General features: G+C 39.7%; 1 protein-coding gene across 1 annotated transcript in view; it reads left to right on the forward strand.

Annotated features, from left to right (window-relative positions):
• The window catches only part of ext2 (exostosin glycosyltransferase 2), a 36,801-nt gene that overhangs the window by 5,639 nt on the left and 9,081 nt on the right, over positions 1-22,081 (forward strand). The window contains exons 5-11 of the mRNA XM_073858781.1: positions 1,475-1,591; positions 1,696-1,891; positions 2,566-2,705; positions 2,787-2,880; positions 12,554-12,685; positions 17,941-18,130; positions 20,523-20,689. Coding sequence (XP_073714882.1) covers positions 1,475-1,591; positions 1,696-1,891; positions 2,566-2,705; positions 2,787-2,880; positions 12,554-12,685; positions 17,941-18,130; positions 20,523-20,689 — 1,036 coding nt within the window. The remainder of the gene's footprint in view (positions 1-1,474; positions 1,592-1,695; positions 1,892-2,565; positions 2,706-2,786; positions 2,881-12,553; positions 12,686-17,940; positions 18,131-20,522; positions 20,690-22,081) is intronic.

Raw genomic sequence — 22,081 nt, forward strand, 5'->3', positions numbered from 1 at the left:
CTACAGCTGGCGCAATGATATAACACAGTGCCTAAAAAAGTCCCCTGCTATTGAAAGTAACCAAGGGTACTTTTAATTTTCTGTTAGTTTTCGTACACAATGTAACTACAGAAAAGTCAAGTTTTATATAGGAAGATTGTCATATAACTCTTTGGTTATTTTTTAGCGCGATGCTAATGGTCTAATCAGATTTAATGGAATAGGCTAAGCTACGCTAAAAGTGGTACCGCCAGACACGGAGATCAGCTAAATAAATATCAAATGTTTAACTCTAGGGGAGCTGGAAAATGAGCATATTTTCAAAAAAAGTGGACCTTAAATATTATAGCACCCTTCAGAACATTCAAAGGCTGTACCCTACTGTATTATATATAGCTTTATAAACTCATAGGGTCACATGCGTTTTACAAGACATGGATTTTTTGCTAGTGTTTTTCTAAGACTCTCTTACCCAAGAGAAAATAAAAATAGCGGAGGTGTGGGGTAGGTTTATTTTTAAGGATGTAAAGTTTATATGTTGAACTATGTGAGTAAGGGTGAGGTAAACTGAAACTTCTCATGCCAATAGAGGGCAGCGTTACTCCGGTGAAACTTTTAAACCTCTTCATGGACCCATAAATTCTTGTAGATTTGTCTTGATCGTCGTCGATTGTATATTTATAGTTTTTGCCTCTTTGCATTACTGAGAGTGTAATAAGAGCTTCTCACAATGGTATATCGCTGTATCTTTTAAATACACTGTAATCCATAGAGACTGCAATTCTTGCAAATTGCATTTGAAATCAGAAATCTCTTACGTAATTCAAACAGACATCAATATTGTTACTGATCCATTCACACAAATGAATTACTTGGTATTCACCAAGCTGATCTATTAAAATACAATTTTATCTCCATAACTGTATTCGATATATCATTAATCAAGCAAATTCCCTAGGCCCAAACATCAAAGATTCGGCTAAGAGCGGTTATGAAAGAGAGAAACACACACACAGCCGCCTAGAGCAGGCAGACAAACATATTCTCCATAGACCATGTTTCCCAGCTTATTACTTGGCCACTCTTTTGCGTTGGGTGGAAAAGGTGAGTTTTATGTACTAGAAAGCCCAGAAATGATGAACGCTTATCTGGAGCTGTAGGGAATTTCCTGGACTCACCCAGCTGCGCTCCATTTGGCGTGCAGCCTCATCAGAACCAGCTGCCCATGTGCGCATATGTGTGGGGTGAGATAAAAAGACAGCGCGTGTTGCGTCGCTGTATTTGCAACTCTCGCTTTACTCACTTCATTCCTCATGTAAATTGAGTCTTCCCTCAAACGAGGCGCCGTTTGATGTTTTATTGACTCGTCGCAGAACAAGGACGTGAAGGCGACCCCGTTAAATACTTCAGAGTGGCGTGTTCGCACATTTGTCATGTAAAACCAGTTTAGGGACGCGTGTTGTATAAACCGTTCTTCGTTGCCTTTGTTTCGCAGAGTTCTGCTGGCTGGGGGAGGCTTCTCCACGTGGACGTATAGGCAGGGTTATGATGTCAGCATCCCTGTCTACAGTCCCCTGTCTGCTGAAGTGGACCTTCCTGAGAGACAACCTGGGTGAGATCCTGCTTGTCTACCCACCTGCTACATAATCACTCACTGATTTAGATTTTATAATGAAAACCCTCACAAACTTCATGTGATGTGTGTTTACTCTCCAGGCCCCGGCACTATTTTATTCTGTCGTCCCAGACGGCTATTCATCGGGAATACCGTGTTGAACTGGAAAGACTGAAGGAGGAGAATGGGGAGGCCCTGCTTCTCCTAGACAAATGCAGCAATCTTTCTCAGGGACTGGCCTCGGTCAGAAAGCGCTGCTATAAGGGCCAGGTCTACGACTATCCCCAAATCCTACAGGTTGGTGTCTCTATACATTTTTTATACTTGCATTACAATTATCTTATGGATTTTACAGACATACAGTGCTTACAGACTCACAATGCATTCAAGCTATACATTTATCTGTATGTGATATTGGGAATTGAACCTTTGCGCTATTAATGCATTGCTATACCAGCTGAGCTACAGGAACTGCTTATTTTATTGGAACTACTGGACCAAATTTGTTTATAAATAAAACAATATTCAGTTTTCCTGGTGATTTTCCATTGTGCGCTCTTTGCTCATGAGCTGTCATAACTGATTTAATAATTGTGTAAATAAACCTCATCCAGCCTTTGAGAGCTCTGCTCTAAATCTGTTAGAAGCTCTCTGACTTGGCCAGAAGCGATTTTTGCCACCACACCACAACTTTTTTCCATTGCTGAAAACAATAGGAACAAACATTGTTCCTGTCCACCACGCTCATCTCCCGTCCAGCCCTGTCTAGACAGGAAGTACGCTTATCATCTGGGCTGGGTGCTGGAGCACATCTGGGAGACGTTCCACAGTGGGGAGGAGCAGAGGCCAAATCCCTGTGAGAGCCCCCCCCCCCAAACTAAGCCACCTTATGCACACCACACGTGTATATCACACTATTGTTTGTATGTGTCATTATCAGAGATAACAAATGTTCCCTGTTGGTTCTGTAGGAGTCATCGTTCTGTGTGGTTCTGCGTGGGGCCCGACTCGGCCAGGCCACTTTGAGTGATGTGCTGCAGGCCGGATGCGTCCCTGTCATCATGGCTGATTCTTACATTCTGCCTTTCTCCGAAGTGCTGGATTGGAAAAGGTAAACACGAATGCAAGCATGTTTTCGGTCTAATCATGATTTTTTTCCAATGCATGATTGTTTGTACCTTTATGCTTGCAGGGCATCCGTTGTCATTCCTGAAGAAAAGTTGTCCGAGATGTATACGATTTTAAAGAGCATCCCTCACAGACAGGTTGAGGAGATGCAAAGACAGGTAAGAATGTGAAAATGGCACATGCATCTGGCCATCACGGTGGTTGGTAGGTCATGAGATCACCCAAGATACAGCTCAAGGGCTGCAAGTTCATTTCTTTAAATGTCGTCCATCTTTTCCTGTGAAAGTTTGAGTGGAATTATAAATACACTCCGAGCTATTTATGTGAAACAGTCCAACAACCTTCAGCCCAGTGTCATGATTACTAAACAATACCGAATGCTGTCAAAACTGATGGCCGAGTTCAATAGCAGATTAGTCATTCTCAGACTAAACGCAAGCAACCTTCTCACGTTTAATACGGGGTGAAGCTGAGGTTATGGGAGTCACAACCCTTCTTCTGCTTTGCTGACATTCTTTCCGCTGTTCAATGAAGTGCAAGCTCTCTAGAATGAAAATAACCGTTAGACAGGTGGATTCATGCCAAAACCAATATTCCTGCAAGTGTGTGCTTTTGATTCTCCAAAGATGAAATTTCTCCTGCCATAGTAAATCATGATGGGAGCTAATTTTTAGTATTAGTGATGTATCTATCCAAACAAATTGTTAACCACACACTTTTCTTTTAATTTTTTCCCTTCGTCTTTTTTTCCGCTCTGTGGTTATGTCACAGTTGCTAAACCACATTGAATAAATGTATGGATATCTATTAAATTCCCTCTGTAATAGTTATGGTTGATTCAGGGTTCCCACGGTTCCTTGAAATCCTTGAAAGTTTGTGAATCTGGGGGAAAAAATTCAAGGCCCTGGGAAGTTTTTGAAAATGTACATACATAGATACAGGTCATTGAAAGTGCTTGAATCTATTTTATGCAAGAAGTTTTCTGGAAAAAAATCCTTTGTAGTGTAGGATATCACAAAAAATCTCGACTTTTTAAGCACACGTGCTAAACTGTTTGCTTTAAATTGTTACGTCTTCTGTGTGCGAATGTTGATTCACACCAAAATGCTTTTTTGCATTGTTTTGTTTGACACAAAAACGTCTCGGGTTATGTGTGTAATTGTTGTTCCCTGAGAAGGGAATGAGACGCTGTGTCTCCCTTGTCATACTTCCTGCGTTCCTGCTGGCAATATTTCAGATAGCAATATACTTCCTGACTCCTGCTTCACGCTGTCTTTGTCGTTAAGCCTCACCATTGGTTGAATTTGATATACACATTCAGACGCACTTACCCCTGGAGGCGTCCCCAAAGTGTCACCGCTGTGATGCAGCGTGAGTTCCCTTGAAGGGTAACTGTAACAATGTATCTTAAAAGGTAACTCGATGTTGCCTTGCTCTCACTTGAAATGTGTCCCCATATTTAGTCCTTGAATTTGAGGGTATTTGATCTGGAAGGTCCTTGAAAGGTCCTTGAATTTGAAGGTAACTAAAATGTATAACTATACACTAACCATAATTATTATTAATAATAATAACAGAACGGAATTCTGTTACATTGGCATCCACTTCAAACTCTTTTAAAGTTCATGTTTCTGTATGTTAATTCAGGGATATTGTAGCGTTGCTTCATGACCGTTGGACATGCTTTGACTATGACATGGCATGAAGCCAGTGAGATCTCAATGCACACTTGAACACATCTTGATCCATTCTTTTCTGACTAGTGTATGTCACCTCCGGTCCAAAAAGCGTAACGTTCTTGATCTTTCCAGAAAACAACCCTTATAAACTTGAGGTGTAGCACGGAAAAGTGCAGATGCTGCAAATAATGCTGAATAAAGGCAGACATATACAGACAGTAAATGCTATGTGAGTAATACTGTAGGTGTGGTGGAAATATTTGTGTTTTGACCAATAGAGGGAGCAACCAACAACTTAACTCTGTAATGATTAGTCTTCCAGTCTGAAGCAGCAGCATGTCATTTATTGACTCTTAAACATAGAGTCTGATGATCTTTGGTGAATGTTGTGATCTCAGTATTATGCTACTATACCCACCACAAATGTTTTAATAGCTAAGAGTGTTGATATGTGGGATGTTGATAACACGGTGTCATATTTAATTAAAAAGCTATAAAAGTGTTAAAGTTTGGCCAAAAATGGCAACTCTGTCATTATATACTCACCCACATGTTGCTTTAGACATGTATGTATGACTTTTGAATTCTTTCTTGTAACACAAATGGTGTTAGGAAAAATAGTGACTCACATCTTTCGACCATATTGATGTATTGTATGGTTAAAACAAGCAACATTCTTCACATCTTCTCTGTTATATAGAAAAAGGCCATCCTGTATGAGTTTAGGCATATTGGTGAGCAAGTGACAACAGATTATTTTATCCCTTTTAGAAGTGGTTGAACTCTGGCCTCATGCATTTGGAAGATGCTTTACTTACACTGCATTCAAGCTGTACATTTTTCCATAGTGTACTTAAATGGACTGTCCCGTACACTGTTTGGGCCAACCTCCTTAAATAGATCACATGCATTCCTTATTAATGGGATTAGGGTGCTAGTGCAGTCCTAATGCAGTAGCATCATTCTGCTGTAATCCTGTCTGAACACATGTTAAAAATGCACACTTAAAGGGAGAGGCCTAGAGGTGTTCAGATCTTACAGCATGCATTTGCTAATAAGTTCATGCACATTCATGCCACATAGATTTTGCATTGCAAATAAGTAGGGCTGCACAATATTAAGGAAGAATGCTTTATATGTTATTCAGTATGATAATGCTTTAAGTTTGTACATTTAATTTAAAGGAAACATTTCACAAGACTTTTTTAAGATGTAAAAAAAATCGCTGGTGTCCCCAGAGTACATATGTGAAGTTCTAGCTCAAAATACCATATAGATAATTTATTATAGCATGGTAAAATTGCCACTTCGTAGGTGTGAGCAAAAATGTGCCGTTTTTGGGTGTGTCCTTTAAAATGAAAATGAGATGATCTCTGCACTAAAAGGTAGTGACGTGGTTTGCTTAAAAAGGGGTGGTATTATAACAAGATCCCCTTCTGACATCACGAGGGGAGCCAAATTTCGATGACCTATTTTTTCACTTGCTTGCAGAGAATGATTTACCAAAACAAAGTAACTGGGTTGATCTTTTTATACATTTTTTAGGTTTATAGAAGCACTGGGGACTCAATTAAAGCTCTTGATATGATATGTCTCCTTTAAAGGTGCACTGTGTAGAATTTAGCGGCATCTAGTGGTGGATAGAGAAGCTATGGTAGCCGCCACAGGACAAACATGTCGTCTGAAACAACATTGTGATGAAACACGCTCCGTAGAACAGTTTGTCCACTTGGGGCATCTTTTAAAACACGGCAGTGCAAAATGGCGACTTCCATGTAAGGGGACCTGCAGTGTATGTAGATAAAAACACCTCATTCTAAGGTGATAAAAACAATGCTTCATTATGTAAGATCTTTATACGCCACTGAACATATAGTTATGTATATTAGATTGCATTTCTGCCGCTTACAATTAACACATTGCACCTTTAAATTACATTTCAAAACTGAAAATGATTTAACCAACATAAATGTTTCACATTCTTTTTTTTTTAAAGCGTCACTTTCTCTGTCTCACTAGTCTCTGCTATGGACATCGACCTAAAACTTTGACTTCACATAATGAATATTTTTTTTACATTTTAACTCTTGCCTCGCCAGCGTTTAAAAAAAAATGCCAGCCACTGCCAGCATTTTTCATCTTCACAAAGGTTTAATGCCTTCCAGAAAAGGTTCTTCTTTAAATATAAAAACAAATCAAATGAAAGAACTAAAGTTTCATCCTACCTTAGTTCTCTTTTTATCACCTCTCAAATATGGTAGGTTTCTTCAAAAACACCAAATTTTGAGCAAAAAGCTGAGATAATTAAATTTTTGTGAAAGACATTTAATAGAGATTGGATGCAGAGCGATCTTTAAAACATACACGGAGTTCTTTCTCTTTCACGTGAGGCGCTACTTCCGGGTTGTATAAGTTGCGGAAGTGCGCCACCTGGTGGATAATAGCGGTATTGAAGAAAGCCGGAAATTCTCGTGCAGGGCTCGACATTAAGGCTTGTCCGCTTGTCCGGGACAAGTGGATTTTTTGTAGGACAAGTGTAAGAGAAAATTAGTTGTCCGACTGGACAAGTTAAATTTCAATTAATGTTACTTCACGTTATGTGCCGTTAACGACAGAGCAGAACGCGCAGCGCAAACACAGAGCGGAATATTGAACAGAGAGCGCAGCACGTCGACACACACGTTTACATGTAATGTTATTGTTACTAAACAAGCTGTGCGCGCATTAAACCTGATCGCCGAACACGGAGGGGCGGGATTCGCGGAGAGTGATGTTTCTTCAGGCTCCGGCGTGAATATAAATGACTTCACTGTGCGTCAAAAAAGCCGATTTAAGTCCGTATTTTTTCTCTTATAACGTTCGGTAAAACACATAATAGGCTTAAAATCTTGTTTAGGAATCTGTTTTATAATGAGAATCTCTCTTTCAGCGCGCCTATGTGTGTGTGCCCGACAGCTGATTTGAATCTGACAGAGTTCGTCACTGTACATTAAAAATCCCACACGAACATTACAGCGTAAATGCTAGGTTTAAGATTGATTTTATATATATATAACAGATAATCTACATACATTTATTCTAATAAGTTATTTAAAACATGGTAATGTTCAGTGTTTTAATGTCAGACAATCATTGAAAAATCTTCTATTATTTTGCTTTAATTGCTAACGTTAGTCCGGGTTTGGTTGAAGGCTACAGTTTGTCCGGTTAGAACAAATATGTCTCACTCAAAGTATTCAAATCGTTGACTTTATTAAATGTGCATAGATGTGTGTTTAGTATAATGCACGCAGACGCACAGTCCACAAAACCTCCTTTGATTTGAATCAATCCTGCTTATTTAAACTATAACTATTTACACTATTCAGCTGATCTCCTTTCCCGTTATCATTCACCTGCTCTATTCTCCGACACTGCGCAGACTCTATAGCGGAAAGTTTTGGAACAGTCCATTTCGCACTTAATAACAGGGGTGACCGGATTAGTCCATTTATTAAAGGTGACACTTTTCTACAACCATTGAAATGTGGGAAAAATGAAGAGAAAGGCAGCAGATATAGCATCATTCTTCAGAAAGAGTAACAAGAAGCAGCCAAATGATTTGATTAAATTATTTGATTATGATTATTTGATTAAATAGTTAAAAAAAAAACATGAGGTTGAATTATGACTATAAATTGTATGTTAATCTCAATTCATTTTAATTCAAATTAAAGTATTGTAGCAATTGTATGTTATACATTATTCTTCTTAACACACCTATAATACTTAAAAGTATTTTAAGGTTGGATGATAGAGATTTTATGTGCACCAGAGTAACTGCTGGCCCCTGCCTGGCCACCCCTATGAGAAATCCCTCGCTCCGCCACTGATTAGCAAAACACAAAAAATACATTATATTATAAATCTTTACCCGGACAAGTGACTTTTGTGCATGGACAAGTGAAACACACATTTACTTGTCCGAAGGACAAGTTGCTCAAAAAGTTAATGTCAGGCCCTGTCGTGTCATTGGCAGAGAAGGGTTTGCTCTTAATTGACGTTTTATCTCGTCAATGGCGGGGAAAGAGTTAAACTCAGTTATTGCATTCATTGCAATAGGCATAATATTTGCGATATTTCAATAATTCAATAGTCTTGCAGCCCTTCATTTGAGGTCGTTAATAAAGCAGCAAACAAAAGTATTCTGGGATTAGATGTGCTGACATATGCCCATGACGTAATGATAGCAAGTGCTATGACAGAAAGAAATACAGCAACTTATGAAAATCCAAAGAGGAGTGTCTCAAAATCGCCTGTACGTGGAAACTTTTTATTACATCAGTTTCAGGATTGCTAAAATATGTGTCCAAGCCTCCATTTCTATATGGTAATTCGACAACGTCATGTTGGAACATTGTTAGTGACTCGAGTAACCGAGACAGGGCATGTGAGGGAAAGCATGCAACTAAACGTGTGTGATCCATTTGCTGTGCCATTTCCGCTGAGGAAATCAATGACTGTTATATACTGCAGTATCAATTCAGCAGTTCAGTGTGACACAAAACAGCAATGCGTCCCAGTGCTTTTCTGCTATATCAGCACTTCTGGAGTGTCTCTCATCCAGTCAGATTGATGGAGTGGAAATGACTGCGCATAATGTGTTTTATTGTCAGTATAGCAGCAATGAAAATATTTTATATAAAACATTGTATAGAGAAATAAATGCAATAAATGTATGCTTAGGAGAATGTAGTGTATGGATAAGCATTCAACACTTTCTCTTCTCACAAGACTCCCTTCTCTTCTCTCCTTATAAAAATTCTTGCAAGCGCTCAAATGGGGCGGAGTCAGCGCTTGGTGGGTGCGGTTTTCTCTCAGCCTCTCAGCTTGGTCGGAAAGGAAACTTTCATCACGAGCTGATTTATGGCCGGCTGCGCTCCCCCTGGGATGAGAAAGTCTTTTTGAATCCTCTTTCCCTCTCCATAAAAAGAAAAGCTGTTTTGGTGTAGTTGTATTTTTTCAGTGTTTAAGAGACAGTCCCGTGGGGGCCAGGCAACGGGGAGCGACACAGTTTATCTAATGCGTCGAGCTCTATGTTGGACTTATGACAACAAAAACACCAGTCGTGGCATTGATGGACTACAATTCACTTTAGAGAGACTAACTGGAATAGTCAGATCTCTTCGTTAAGTGTTTTGTACAAACCTCTATATATCATCGAATTACTCATTAAATCGACAATTTTATTGTCGTCGTTAAAGGGAAGACCATTAGAGGTTTGTGCCGTTGTTCAGTAATTGGCCCGGAAAAGTGTAGCAAGCAGTTACTCTTTGTGATCGATTCTTAGCCTGGTCTCATTTCACTCTTTGTAGTCGGGTCTGATCTGACGCTGTTTGCAGTCAGGCCAGGTAATGAGGCTGCCCCCAGTATGCACTTTGTCTACCCTGTTAAATCGAGCAAGGTCACACAGGACCAGGAGAGGTGGAACTGGGTCACTGCGGCATGGCGCCTCCTAGCAGGAGATAGCACTGTTTTATGGGTAATTAACTCTTATGTACTCCTCACCCCTCACTGCTGGAGCTTTGGGTTTGTTAATAGATCGCCAGTGGAGCCCAGAGACTGTGTGTTCCTGTAGTGACCAATTTTTCATTTATTTAGTTTTTTACATAACTGATAAGTACCTAGATTCTACAGTATTGGTGATTAACAATTCATGCCTGTTCAATTCAGGCCAGGCGTTTGTAACAGAGATCCTGCACTTAAAACAATCTAAATAGAATAGGCACAATAAAGAAAAAATGGATGGCAATCACCACCGTTTTTCAATATTTTACTATGTTCTTACCTCAACTTAGACAAATTAAGACATACCTATCTTTATTCAATGTATTCACTTCATCTTTGCAAAGCACATCGTGAATGTGTTAGCATTTAGCCTAGCCCCATTCATTTCTTATAGGTGAATTTAGAAGCCACCAAACACTTCCATGTTTTCCCTATTTAAAGACTGTTGATGCAGTAACACCCCTGAGAACCCCCCCTCGCTCAAACTTCCGAAGTCATGATGTTACTGCACCAGAGGTGAAAGTGCTGTGAACTAAGTGCTCTTCCACCATACAATATAGTTTTCATTTTTTATCAGCTTAAAAAATCGTCATGTTTACTTTGTGCCATCACACTTAAGGGGGCCGCTCAGTGGCGCGCCGCGCCGCGCCGTTCTAAAAAAATCAAACACATTTGCGGCGCCCAGCTTTGACTCAGGAAGTCGCTCAAATCCCTTTCACGCCACAGAGCGATACTCACATAGTTTAACATTAAATAACATCATATTTGTCCCAAATCATTAACGATTAACATTGGCTGCTAACGTATATTTTGCATTTTGAAGTAGACGCTATCTGACTATTTAATGTGCACTTCCGATTTAAAATACCTCAGAGTTGTCCTAGACGCGACTCGATGTGGCGCTGTTTGCGACCCTCTTAAGTTGTGTAACTACTCGTGTAAGAGTCTTTAAATAGGGAGAACATGGAAGTGTTTGTTGGCTTCTAAATTCATCCCTGTTTGGATCCTAATGCTGCGTTTACACCAGCCGCGGTAGAGGCGTGAAGCACAAGTGATTTCAATGTTAAGTCAATGTGAAGACGCGTTGACGCACGTCTAGAGGTCTCGTGCACGGATGATGCGTTTGGCGGCGCGAAAGAAGAGTTTCCGCCTCATTCGTGCGATTGAGCGCCTGGCGCGGTACGCATGAATGGTGCTTTTTTATGCATCTTGTGTTTGACGCAAATTGCTGGCTGACACCCGAGTTGAAACATTTGAACTTTGGCGGAATTTCGCGCCGCGTTAACCAATCAGGAGCCTGCTTGCTGCTGTGCTGGCAGCCCCACCCGGAGTCACTCATTCAACCTGAAGGAACGCTTGATATTGTCCATAAGCAGTCACCCGGAGCTATATGTCTCACAAGTTCTTATTTCTACAGAGACAGGCATAAAAGGGACCTCACTTGGAAGAGTGTCAGTGAGGACATTGGGCAACCTGGTAAGTTGTAATACACATTTCACTTTTGAGTCACGTGACGTTTATCGACCCACGCCGTTTATTTTCCCCCTATAGTAAGGTTACCACATACAAACCGGTAACTCTCTCGATAAATGCACAATCAACATCAGTCATCTTGCAAACAAACAACCGCAAAGCACTTGCCCCTCCCACAAGAAGCAGATTTTGCCTCTGACGCGCGTCAAATGCTTGCTTTTTCCGTGCGTCTACTTCGCTCTACACGCGTGAATGCATTCAAACTGTTAAAGCGGCAAACTAGGCGCGGTAGATGAGATTTTAACGTCTGAAACGTGGTTGGTGTAGACGCAGCTTAAGGAATGAATGGGGCTAGGCTAAATGGTAACACATTTACAACGCGCTGTGCAAAGATGAAGTGCACGCATCAAAAAAAGATAGGTATGTATTGATTTGTCTAAGTTGAGGTAAGAACATAGTAAAATATTGAAAAAAATTCATATTTGATCCAATCATTGATTGAAAGAACCCAGCATGTTGCGTTAAAACAAACTAGGCTAAGTTAAATCCCAGTGGTTGGGTTTTTCCATATTTTTCCCAACCATGGGTTAAAACAACCCCTGATGGTTGGAATTTTTCTTATTTTGCCACAAATAATACTGAGGAGCTTTGATCTTTTTTCCGTCCAATGTCTTAGCAAATCTTCCTTTTATATGTATTACATTAGCATTATAACACTGTTATTAATACAGCCAAATTGGCATTAAAAGTACATTACTGCACAATCTGTGCTGGTATGGAGTTCAATGAACTGATCTTTGCCCTTAAACTTCAGCTGTAGTCTCGGTGCCACTTGAGTGGAAAAGTTAAAAGACTGATAGTCTAAAGGCCCCATAACGGTCTGGAATGGTCCCCGCAGTCATGTCACCAAGCTTTAATGGGCTGTTTGGTCTTTGAAAGTGTGTAGGGGGGTCATAAAGCCAAAAGCAGGATTGTGGGAGTGAAGGGATGTGAGAGGCCTTATCTTTTGTCTTTGGTTTCCATCTTTCACATGCTTTTATACATGGTGTATTTATATGCATTTCTGTTTATCAGCTTGACACATGGTGTTCTCCCTACGAATACTGAAATTCTGCCATTTATTGTTCCCTAGGCCCGCTGGTTCTGGGAAGCCTATTTCAGCTCCATGAAGGCTATTGGCATGACGACTCTCCAGATTATTAATGATCGCATCTACCCATACGCAGCTCGCACCTATGAGGAGTGGAACAATCCTCCTATTGTTGTAAGTGACCTATTTTATAGATTGCTCCTTACTATATATTGTCCCATCTCTCTTATAAACTGAGTTTTTCATCTGATTTAAGCATTTTATCAAAATTGTCTCAAACTGGTGGGGAGAATTTGGTGAAATGTGCCTTTAGTCAAGAACCAGTTGAGAATCAGTATCATATATGGATTTTTACTCTGCAAATGGTTTCATTATAGCCACTCATCCTGCAGGGAAGGAAAATGTATCTTTAATGATAACACAAAGTGTTTGTCCACAATATATTTGATGAACGCTTCAGTATAATGAAACATCACATGAGGAGCACTCAACGCAGATCTCAGCATGTATTTTAGTGATACAACACAATTATGTCTTACTGATTTTCTTATGTCTCTGATTTTGTACACAACCACAAACATGAGAAGCAGGCAGTTCTTTAGGAGATTTTCATAATGTTGACGTTCTTCATTGGTTCTTGTGCTTTTGTTGCTACTCTGTCACACATTTAATGGCTGGTTGTCCTGCCCCAGTCTTTGGACCACTTCTTGTTACGGGAGAGATGGATATTTTCTCAACATTTAGAAAAAAAACACCAAGCAGAATCGAAGCAGTACGTAAACTGAGTGCATTTCTTGTTCTACTTTTCTACATCCACCGGAACGTAATTGAAAGCACATTTCTCCAACTCTGCCTTGGGAGACGTTGTCAGAACAGGCAGCTTTTTGTGCTGGAGTTCTAAGGGAACTCTGACTCTTTTTTTGTACATTTATTATCTGAGAGAAATCTTATCATCGCTTGCTTTCGGGGTGCCACGTCAGACAAAGTGCTAAAATAACATGAAAGGTTCATAGATGCTACTGCATTATTTCAGCTGCAGAAAATTAGCAAGCTTTCGGTGCATATTAAACCCTTCTATTGTAAAGGCTTGTGTGCCTTGTCGTTGGATACATATCTCATCCTTATTGATATGAAAGATGGAAGGGAGTCTTGAAGGACAAAACCTAAGCAACTTGACCGTTGCCTTTTCCTGACATTCCAAATATGCAGGCAGCCACTTCAGCTCTTATTTTAGCCCGGCCTCTCTGATGTTAGCAGTCGCTGCCCATCAGTTGTCAATGAGAATCTGAAGGTAAATGTTCTGTGCGCTGAGCCTTTGCAATTGAACAGGCTTCCATGCTTTCATCTGGGTTCCATTTTCCACTAATCCCAAAGCTGTACTAGTATGATCCCAGCTGCAAGACTCGCCAAGCTCCCTCGGCCCACATGAAACGGCCTGCAATCCCTCACCGTCACTCGAGCCGCCTGTTTCTCCTATGTTTACGTGTGACAAAAGAGTACTGGTACCCCATAACAAGCTCTTCGCGGTTATTATACCTAACCCCTAGACTTTCATATTTGAGATGATAATAACGGCCTTGTTATTGGGTGATGGAATTCCTGTCCGTACTACGTGTTTCAAAGTATAAATTAAATGAAAGTTTTGGGAAAGCAGTTCAGCCCTTGGCTAGTTTGAGTGACTTTGGTTTTTGCAAATATGTGTTGAAGCCAAAAGTCGTGTACCAACCTGACCATTTGCTGCTTGTTCCAAATAGCAGGTGATTTAACATTGATTTAACCACAAGCGATTATTCTGGCATTGCTGTCGCAATGAAAAATTTGTCTTGTTTACTTTAACAAATCGCAAAGGTTGAGCTTGCACTGAACCGCAACTGGAGCCTGCCCAATTAGATCAGAGCTTTCTGGACGCGCCCGTGTGCACCACACCTCTTTGTTCTTCTTTATTCATCTTACCACTTATATGTCACAGTGGTACTTTAATTATTTCCTTTTCTGCTGTTGAGTCCGTATGAGGCACCTCAAAGAAATTTCCATTGACATAAAAAGTTTGTTTTTTATTAGCGAGATGGTTGACTGATGTTGTGTGAAGGACGCCTGGGTCTATGGTGGCAGACCGTAGCGGACGCTGTTAGAGAGCTGGTTAACCGCTGCTCTCTGCTTGCGGGCACCTGGAGCAGCTGAAGTATATGAGATTGTACCGAGTCCAGTGTCGTTGTGTGGGGCCTTGAGTTTTTCTTTAATGAAACTGCAGTCTCTTAAATGCTAGAAGTGTTATTACGACTGTTATGAGGAACATATAGTACAATTTTAAATGAAGATCTCACGATCTTCCAGCAAAAGTGTTTATTTAAACATTCCAGTTGATGGATTTGATTATTTATGAGTCATTTTTATTAGGGCTGTTAAAAGATTATATTTATGTATATTTATGTATTTTATTTTATAAATATAAATAAAAAATATACCTAAATAATATTTTTCTTAAATTCATACATGTATGTGTATTTTTGTATATATACATGATTTATATTCATACACACACACACACACACACACACACACATATTATGCAAACACAAACTTTTATTTTGTATGTGATTAATCGCGATTTATCTTTTGACAACCCTACTTTCTACATTTTCCTGTTTTCCTGCACAAATTATCATAAATCTTTTTGGCAATAAATGAAAAGTTTACGGCCTGTTGACACAAGGTCAGATGTGACTAGTTCACACAAATGCACAAAAATAATAAAAATGTTAGTTTAATGTTCCACATTGTGGGATCTAAGGCTTCCTCTGGGATTACATCAAGCCGTTCATTATTTTCACTTCATCTTTGCGTTTCTTCTCCGCTGGGGAGTTTGAAGAGACCATGAAATGGCAGAGGATGTCTGTGTACTCTGCCTGCATTCAGTCCTTATCCGTCAGGCCAATAAACAGCAGTCTTCATGACCGCATCAGAGGCCCGCAATATTTACTTTACAGCGTCACTTGATCTGGTCTCCAGTTCGTGCATCTTTGCGAGTTTACAGGCTGTTTTAAAGCGGGCCAGATAGATGAGCCAAGCCCCACACTGGCAGGAGACAGCCACTGACGCCGATAGCGTCCCCGCACCCCTTCTTCACCCCGGTCCTTCCAGGGCTCATCTGCACCCCTGCTGCAACAGAGTTCACAGGAGTGCAATCATAAATTCCCACTCTCTACAGAGCAGCTGTGTATATACACCAGCATTAGAGATACAGAGTCAAATTAGCATCAGAATCATCCAAGGCTTTACTTTACATTGACGTTTTTAACTTGTTTGGTGGTGGTCTGGTGGATTAACAGGAAAGATAAACTAAATATAAAGCAGTTGTAAACATACACACCTATTCAAAAGTTTTTAAACTTGACTGAAATCTTTTTATGATCTTAAAACCTGCTTTCCTAATGTTAAAGAGCACCTATTGTCCGATTCACGATTTTACATTTCCTTTGGTGTGTAAGTGTCTATTAGTTCATGTTAACGATATGTAAAAGGTACAAACCCCAAAGTTAACTATGACACGAGTTATTGTCTCCAACATAAATCTCTTTCTTGGCCTACAACAAACACACGGATTGTAGAAAACAGTTTACTTCCTGGGATTGGCGATGTAGACATCATAATTCCTTCCGCTTCGGACTCACAGCCTGTAAGTTAACTCCTGTTAGCAACCAAATTTTGCAAACATGGTAAGGAGCGTCACGTTTCTGGCTGACATCATAGGTATTCAAACCAATCACAACGTACAGATTAGCTGGCCAATTAGCTGGATTTATAGCATTTCAAATTTGTGCGTTTCAGGAAGAGAGTGAAATCCGGAGCTACAAAAATGTACGATATGTGGAAAATAATGTGTTTTTTAACCAAAAACCACACAAACACATTGTTTTATACCAAATACACAAAATAACGTTTTTTAGCAATGAAATAGGTGCTCTTTAATGAAAATTGCTGATAAGATACAGCAGATTAAAAATGCTTTCATTAACCAATATTGTGTTTGTTTTACGTTTTTTATAAGAAGGAAAAGACCAAGAAATTTCAAAGCTGTTTATTTTTTTGAACGAGCATCAGTGCATACCCATAGACTGTAAAAAAAGATGGACGTAGTGTCCGTGACGTCACCCATAGATTTCTGAGGATCGTTTTTGAAGCTTAAAGTAGACAGTGCCTGCCGTCGCCATCTTGGCCGTGTGTCACCACGCATTACTCGCGGATAACCGAAAATGGGTAAAAAGCAGTGGCTGTTCATCTGTCACTCAAGTGGCCACGCCCTTAATTATGCAGAACTTTAAGGCTTAATATCATTTAAACGGATGAGTTACAAAAAAATTCACCCCCCTCACATTTGTCATGAAGGGCAAAATTAGCTATAAAGATCAAAAACAAATTTTGTACCAGGCTGTAAACATATATTTTTTTACTGTAAAGTTGGCCATTTTAACATGGAGGTCTATAGGAATTGACTCCTTTTTGGAGCCATCCTCTAGGGGCAGGTCGATGATTTGCAGTTTAAGTCACTTCCGTATTGGCTTCACCATAGAGGTCGGAAGGTTGCCCCACGTGCATGCCATACATTTGCTGTTTGCATTTGTTTTTTTTAAGAAGATCACCAGGAAGTTTACATTCTAATCAATTTGTGTTACATGCTGTAACAGTTAACAAGAAAAGAATAGAAGGATGCCATGGAATGACAAAAAGCCTGGAGCAAGGAAGTATTGGATTTAGCCAATGCAAACATGGCTCTTAATATCTGACCACATAGTGTATCAATTTCTTCACATTGTCTTCTGCTCGCCGGCATATTGCACTCAGGTCACCTAAGGAAAACATTCTCCCTTAATCCGTTCCCTTTTCGAAATTTAGAATACCGCACGGAATGTAGCACCTATGCACACAAATCCCTCAGTGGATTAAACTTGGATAGTAGTTTTATAAGACAGTCAGGGTACAGATGCTTTATGTGTACTGTAGCTCCATGTCCAGCTGTTAATATTTCTTAACTTTATAGAGAGTAACGTCTAGGCTTCAAAGGTCTGAAGAGTACTTGTACTGCTGGAGTTTGAAGGAAGATTTAATCAATTGCTTTGGCACACTGAAAGGTCATGGCATGCTACTCCTGCTGTTTGGTAACTGCTCTAATATTTGTTGGTTGTTTGCTCCACAACATTCCATGGCACTTTTAACAGCCTTCCCATCGCTGATGTTTATTAACATTCTCTGTGATCTTAAAATTGTATTTCCAAATAAAGCTATTTTGGCTGGGGCAAAGCCGCAACACATTATCTTACTTAACATTACATCAGTCATTGAAATGGTTAAAGTTATGGAAATTTTGCATATATTCATGGTAAAGGTTATTGATGGCACTTCCATTGATTGGTTATGTGTTTTCTCAACAGAAATGGTCGAGCGTCAACAGTCCACTCTTCCTACCTCTCATACCACCACGCTCGCCCGGATTCACGGCTGTAGTGCTGACCTACGATCGAATTGAAAGCCTTTTCAGGGTCATCACTGAGATCTCCAAGGTGCCTAGTTTGGCCAAGCTACTGGTGGTGTGGAACAACCAGAACAAGAGCCCTCCAGAAGGTTAGTATTATATTCGAATTCAAACTCTAAAATAACGTATTTTCCAGACTATAAGTCGCACTTTTTTCATAGTTTGGTTGGTCCTGCGACTTATAGTCAGGTGCGACTTATATGTCAAAATTTATTCATACTGACTAACATGAACCAAAGGAAAACATTACTGTCTACAGCCATGAAAGGGCGCTATATGTTGCTCCTGTAGCCTAACCCTGAAAAAAACTGTTAACTGAAACGTTAACTTAAAGACAACGGAGAAACACTTAACAAACAAAATGTCCCCCAAAAGAATAATAATTTTCTAAATAAATGCGACTTATAGTCCAGTGCGACTTATATATGTTTTTTTCTCTTCCTCATGACGCATTTTTTGACTGATGCGACTTATACTCCGGCGCGACTTACAGTCCGGAAAATACGGTATGTAGTTTTGAGTTGCCATTCACTGGTTAATAAAATGTATTACATTCAAAAAGTGATTTTGACTCTCCTGCTTTTATTAATGTAAAGCTGATTTGAAACAATTTAACCAATGTAATATAAAAAATATATATATGAGCTATATATATTGAATTGAATTAAATCCACACTGTTGTTCTTACAAATCTGGTTATCAAAGAATGAAAATGTGACACTTGTATGAAATGCAGGTGTGCAGCTCTAAAAAAAACGGCAACTCATAAAACGTCTGATATATAACAGATGAATGATAAGCCAAATCTTGTTCTTCTAGTTGGAGAATTGAAACCATGACTGTCTTTGGTGTAGGGCCAGACCTATGTGGTTCATCTCTGAGAGCCCAATCGTTTGGTATGTCGACTGCCATATGGCTGGCGTATATAGACTGTCTTTGAGCTGCTGATGTCTACAGGTCCCATTGCTCCACACTAGACAATTTAAGTGTATTTTAATTCATTTAGATTTATGGCCCGTGTTCACCAGACGTCCACCCCAAGCCGAAAGGATAGTTTCTCTAATGGTCTCCCATACGTACAGCTGTGGTCGAATAAATGGCTCATTAGAGATGTGTCAAAGTAAGCTGATATTAGTAGTTATTTATTGTGGCTTTGCCTCTAATAATACTGCTTAACAAGCGATTATGTATGTGTCTGTTTATGGAGGCCTTGGAGTATGGAAAAGGGGAATTAAATCTATCCCCTCCATCGTTTTCATAGTAATGTCATTATGTAGGAAAATACTTTGAAGTGGACTAATGGCTCACTTTTGCCTTTGATTAGAGGCGTCAGTGAATGCCGGCTCAAGCTTTGCGACCCATTAGAATTAATAAGGTCTGTTCACGGGTCAACCTGGGGCTCAGGCCTTGATGAGGATGGATTTCCTCTCCGCCCTTTTCCATCACTGATTATGTTTGTTTATTTCGTGCAATCTTAACTGCCTAAGTCTTGACTGTTTGTCATTTTAATGAGGTGCTGGCTAAACACTGACAGTAAGATTGTGTCTCAGGAGTTTTTCAATTAGTTTAATAGGAAAGCTTTTATAGGCTTGTGTCACAGGGGATATAATCTGCTGAAGCACTTCTGAAATGATCGGACATGAAGTAAAGGCCAGTATGGTGCAAAGAAGTGACCATGGGCATTAAATTGCTTTTGAGGTGCAACAGTTGTTTGTTAAAGTCAAGATTCCTGTTGGTTTTTGGTGTGCTGTCAAAACGGATTAATGATGTGTGAACATCTCAATTTGTATACTGTGCGCTGTGCTAGGTTATGTTTTGGGTTCGGTTTAGTGTTAAACTCTCTATTTCATCTTGTCTTTGTTTGTTTCCGTCTTTGTTGAACGCTCTGTGCCAGACTTGGTTGTGGCGACAGTATCAGTTTCCTAGCATGAGAAGATCTGGCTCTTTATTCAGCCTTCGTCTGGGGCCACTGAGGTTTTCCGGCAGTTAGGAAATAGTTTTCCCCTTTTTTTCTTCCTAGTTTGTTGTGTGATCTTGTGGAAGTCACAGCGGAGACTCCATCGGAGATGAGCTCATTCCAGATCTCCTGAGATTGTCCTGGTCTCTAAGCTGGGCTTTGGGATAGAGGTATAATTGTTGCAGACTCCCCCACTTTTTGGGTCTCTGTGTTTGAGTTCCAGTAGACTCTCTCGTCAGTTTTATTAGGTGACGCCGTGTGTGCCATCTGTCTTCTGCGTGCTCTGAACTCCTCCCAAGCTCTTACACAACTGAAAATAAAGAGCGTTGTATCTTCTGGCCTGAGAAGAATGTAAGTGTGGTCAGATTCATATGTGCTTTTACTCAGTGATGTGTTTAGATTTATCCTCCCACGCTTTCTTTTCCACAGTTGCTGCCATCTCTCATAGTTTTTCATCTTCTCCAAAAGAAAGCCGTCAGTGTATCATTATTATTAGCTCACTGGTTTCTTTTTCTTTGTTACAGAGTCGCTGTGGCCCAAAGTTGCAGTACCTCTTAAAGTGGTCCGCACTAAAGAAAACAAACTCAGCAACCGCTTCTTCCCGTTTGATGAGATCGAGACAGAAGCTGTGCTGGCCATCGATGACGACATCATCATGTTGACCTCAGATGAGCTGCAGTTTGGATACGAGGTAGTATTACAATGCAGGCTGTATTTTAGTCATATACTACTGCCAAGTATGAAAAGAACATGAAGAAAGTAAGAGGATATTGCTTATAATGCTGTAGATGCTACATAAAAACATGAAATAAGCCAATATGACTGTACATAGACATTGGGTCTTATGCAGAGCAAGAAACCTTCTTGACATTTTTCTCAATTAACTGTAATTAATTGTTAATGTTAATTGTGATTTGTGAATTGTTACTGTATTAAAAGAAAAAATAGTTTTCTTATGAATTTTTTTTGTGTTAAAATCGGTAAAATTTGGTATAATGAGAAATTGTTGTCCACAAAAATTAGGCTTCAAGCTAGGGTTATCCTTTAACCCATTAATTGGCGTTGTCCTGTGAGCGGGACACCTACATTTACTTCAATATTTTCTATGTAAATGTTAATCTATCACGACAAACTATATATTGTTGGGAAGGTCTAAGAATGTAGTTTTCATATTTCAAAACCTTTTAGCAGTAATAATAATGCAGTAACTGTAATTTATTCATTTGTGACACAAGTATGCAGCAAACCAGCACAAACCTCAGTTTTTTACAATTTTATATATTAAAAATAATACTATATTGCATTTTAATTTATTACAAATAAATGTAAACTGCTTTAAAAAAAATTAATATTTTCACCTCCAGACACTTCCCTAAAAAACGTTGAAGTGTCTTCTTTAAAACAAAAAATTACCTAAATTAAAACCAAAATTAGGCTTCTAGAAAAAAAAAGGCCAGAGTTATACTAATTTAAAGGTGTATATCACCTTTTCACCAACCCCCCACTCAAAAAGGGCTGCGCCAGTTAAATGGTTAAGATTCTCAATTTTCTTCCTATGTAATGTACTGTAGCAAACACACACACACACACACACACACACGTTTGTGAAGTTTTAGCTCAAAATTCAAAAACGCTGTTTTCGTGTCTGTACCTTTAAATGCAAATGATCTACTAGATCTATCTGCCGCTTTGACATTGTCAATCATTACATCCTCCTTTCGACCCACAAGGCTATGGGTGTCTCTGGTACGGCGCTACTATGGTTCAAGTCTTGGCTCTCTCTGGTACGTCATTTAAAGTATCTTGGAGATGGGATGTCTCTGAACCCCAATGTCTCAATACTGGGGTACCTCAAGGCTCAGTGCTTGGACCATTGCTCTTTTCTATATACATGGTATCCCTGGGTTCTGTCTTTCGGAAACATGGCTTTTCCTACCACTACTATGCGGATGACGCACAACTCCACTTGCCGTTTCAGCCTGTTGATCCAACAGTTTCTCCCCGCATCTCAGCATACCTGAGTGCCACCTCACTCTGGATGAAGGATCATCATCTCCAGCTGAACCTCGCAAAGATGGCACTG

The sequence above is a fragment of the Misgurnus anguillicaudatus genome, chromosome 21, assembly GCF_027580225.2.
Source record: "Misgurnus anguillicaudatus chromosome 21, ASM2758022v2, whole genome shotgun sequence".
Lineage (NCBI taxonomy): Eukaryota > Metazoa > Chordata > Actinopteri > Cypriniformes > Cobitidae > Misgurnus > Misgurnus anguillicaudatus.